Raw genomic sequence first — 3,097 nt, 5'->3', positions numbered from 1 at the left:
TGGTGGTCCCCACCCGTCATCCCACCGACAGGGCGGTGCACCGGGGAGACACCGACATGTGGGCCCCACTGACCGGCCGTGGTGTCCGGCTCACGGCGAGGTCGGTCCACGCGGGTGCGGGCCGGGCCGCGGGCGAGAGAACCCTAGCCAACCACGTCACTGTCCACGTCACGCCGACCTAATAATATAAAGCGGCACCCATCGCCTCACCGCCTCCCTCTCTCTCGAGTCTCCCGTCTCCTTTCCCCTCCTTCCTCCTCCCCTTTCGTCTTAGCCTCAGCTCGCCGCGAGACGAATCCTCCCCTCGCCGCCGCCGGGTCCGATCGACGGCGGTCTCGAGGGACGGAGGGGGCGCGCCCGTTCTCTCGCCGTACACCGTCGTCGCCGACCGGCTCCCTCGACGGCACGGTAAAATAAAAAATAAAAAGCCTCCTCCTCCTCCTCCTCCTCCCCTATGATGGCGGATGCGGCGGCGAGGGGGCGGGCCGATCTGGACGCCGTTGACCCCGCCCGATTCGGCTCGGTCGCATCCCCCCGTGCGCGCGTTTACTGGGAGGATCTGTTGTATTTGGACGTTTTAGACTGGATCGAGTGAGGGGGATTTTGCGGTGTTCTTGCTGTGACGGGATTCAGCTATGTAGGTGTAGGAATCTTATGTTAACTTGTTGGGTGGCTCTGCTGCTTCTGATTCTTTCTGTGAATCTGGAGTAACAAATTCTTTCTGTGAATCTGGAGTAACAAGGACTTGTGCTATGGCCGATCTCTACTTTTAGTACTTCGTTATGTTCTATACGGCATAGGAGTCCATCTCTCGATAGATAAGAGTTCTCTGATTTTGGATGGGGATTTGCTTGATGGATCCGGAGTCATATAACATGTTTGCAAAAAAAGAAAAAGGAAAAATGATTTAGTTTGTGTTCTGTCATGTATAACCCTTGTTTCTACAAAGATGTACTAGTTGTTTGCGATCTGATTAAGCATCTCATGCTTTCTCGCTTTGATTCTCTTTCAGAGTTTGAAGTTGGAAATCAACCTTGTTGTTCTCTGTAGCGCTTTCCTTTGGATTGCAGAGAATTTCAAACAAAACCAACAAACCTTTGCATCTGACTGACTTGAGGTAACTATGCCAAAGGACAGGAGCACCCGTGCCGTGTCATACGAGCGCCGCCGGTCTCGTGTTTCGCCGTACCCCTCCAATGGGAAGGGCTGTGCTCGCAGGTCAGAGGAGTCTGCTGCTGCTGCCGCTGCCGCTGCCGCGAAGCAGGCTGCGGAATGGGAGGATGTCCGCTGCCCGGTCTGCATGGATCACCCACACAACGCTGTTCTGCTCGTCTGCTCGTCGCATGAGAAGGGCTGCCGCCCTTTCATGTGCGACACAAGCTACCGACACTCCAATTGCTTTGATCAGTACAGCAAGGCCTCTAAGGAGTCCTCAAAGGATTCTGGTGCCAGTGCTGCTGCTGCGCCAGAATGCAGCGAGTGCCAGCAGCCCATAAAACTGTCTTGCCCATTGTGTCGTGGGCCAGTCAGCCATTGGACAAAGGATTATGATGCACGGAAGTACTTGAACGCGAAGGTTCGAGCATGTACCAAAGAGTCCTGCGAGTTCAGGGGGGCATACGGTCAACTGAGGAGACACGCCAGGGAGAACCATCCTACTGTTAGACCAACTCAGGTGGATCCTGAACGGCAGCGAGACTGGCACAGAATGGAGCAGCAGCGTGATCTTGGGGACTTGTTCAGCATGCTTCGTTCAGGCTTAAGTGCCAGGGAGGACGGGATCGGAGTCAGTGAAGGGGAAGAGGATATCAACGAGAGGACTCTACATAGCCCATCTATAACAATGGTCTTCATTGTGCGCACTGGCAGGTCGATACTCCACTACAGGGAAGCATTCCCAGGCCACCACAGAAGAAGAACAATTCTTCTGCTTGGGGAGGCTTTTGGTCGTGAATCCTCCCCATTAGGGGGAGCAAGTGGCAGTGGTGATGGTGACACCACAGCTCGTGAAAATGATGAAGGTGATGACGACGTCACGCTATCAACAGAGGCATCGGCTGGTTCTCAGCATGATGGTGAAGTCGATGGTGATCCTGCACATTGATGCAGCTGGTAGGGAGTGCCAAGGCGTGCACCTGGACTGAAAAGCTCTACAAGCAAGCAATCTTTCGGGTTCACCAGGCATCCAAGACCACATGTTGGGAAGAAACATGGGGGTGTTCCATTTGGCTTTAGGCGTAGTCAGGACATTCTGCCTACGTGCAAGAAGAACTGAGATGAAATTGCAATGCAGGGATAGGCTCAAAACCGCTGTGGAGTTGTCTTAGTGTCATTTTTAATATATTTGCTGGAAGGTCTGTAGCAAACAGAAACATCAATGGTGGTGGTGTATTTATCATGTCCACGGCTAGGACTTGGGTGGATTCAATTCGCTGCGTTGTAATTTGATCTCTGAAATATATTCTTTCTGCGTTGATGAATCTGATCATGTTAAAGCAGAAATTTGATGTATATTTATGTATATAGGTGCACTTTGGTTCCTTCTACATTGAAGAATTCGGTCATATGCTCCTGAAAGTTGTGCTGTGTTCGTCATAGACCATATTGTTTGGACATGAGCTGCTCTTTGTGGGCTTAGGCGCGTAGCCTTAACTTGTCTTCTTGTTGATTAGAAAAATTGGATGGACACTTCTATCATATGTATAATACAATCGATAGACTCTACTTTGTGCATTAATAGACATACAGCAAAAAACAATATTTGAAGCTGTGTCAGTTTCTGTATTCGATGGCAGGCTGCATCTGCGTCTAATCCTCTTCAACGGTTCAGTATGGGCTAATCCTCTTCAACGGTTCAGTATGGGCCAAGAGGAACCGCCATCTTTGCCGTTGCAACAAGAGTAGTTACTGCCTCCAATGGTATGGAAGGAAACTGACGCCCATTGATCCACCATCTGAGCACACTGAATTTCATTTCCTTCTTTTTCTGTGAAAAATCCTACGAATAGAATTAACTCTCTAAAAACTACTGAAAATTTTTCTATGTTTGACCTGTAGGCATACAGCTTTCTCTTCTCCCCCCATTTCTTGAACTGCA

At 50.5% G+C, this 3,097-nt stretch overlaps 1 protein-coding gene across 1 annotated transcript; it reads left to right on the top strand.

The window, feature by feature from the left end:
* Positions 1-218: 218 nt before the first annotated feature.
* Positions 219-2,546, top strand: LOC127777880 (uncharacterized). Its single transcript, XM_052304501.1, has 2 exons — positions 219-408; positions 1,013-2,546. The coding sequence occupies exon 2, from the start codon at positions 1,124-1,126 to the stop codon at positions 2,102-2,104; it is 981 nt and encodes a 326-aa protein (XP_052160461.1). The 5' UTR covers positions 219-408; positions 1,013-1,123; the 3' UTR covers positions 2,105-2,546.
* The last annotated feature ends 551 nt before the right edge of the window (positions 2,547-3,097 follow it).

Source organism: Oryza glaberrima, chromosome 1 (genome assembly GCF_000147395.1).
Source record: "Oryza glaberrima chromosome 1, OglaRS2, whole genome shotgun sequence".
Classification (NCBI taxonomy): domain Eukaryota; kingdom Viridiplantae; phylum Streptophyta; class Magnoliopsida; order Poales; family Poaceae; genus Oryza; species Oryza glaberrima.
The sequence above is the reverse complement of the archived record's forward strand: the minus strand, read 5'-3'. Positions and strand labels throughout refer to the sequence as shown.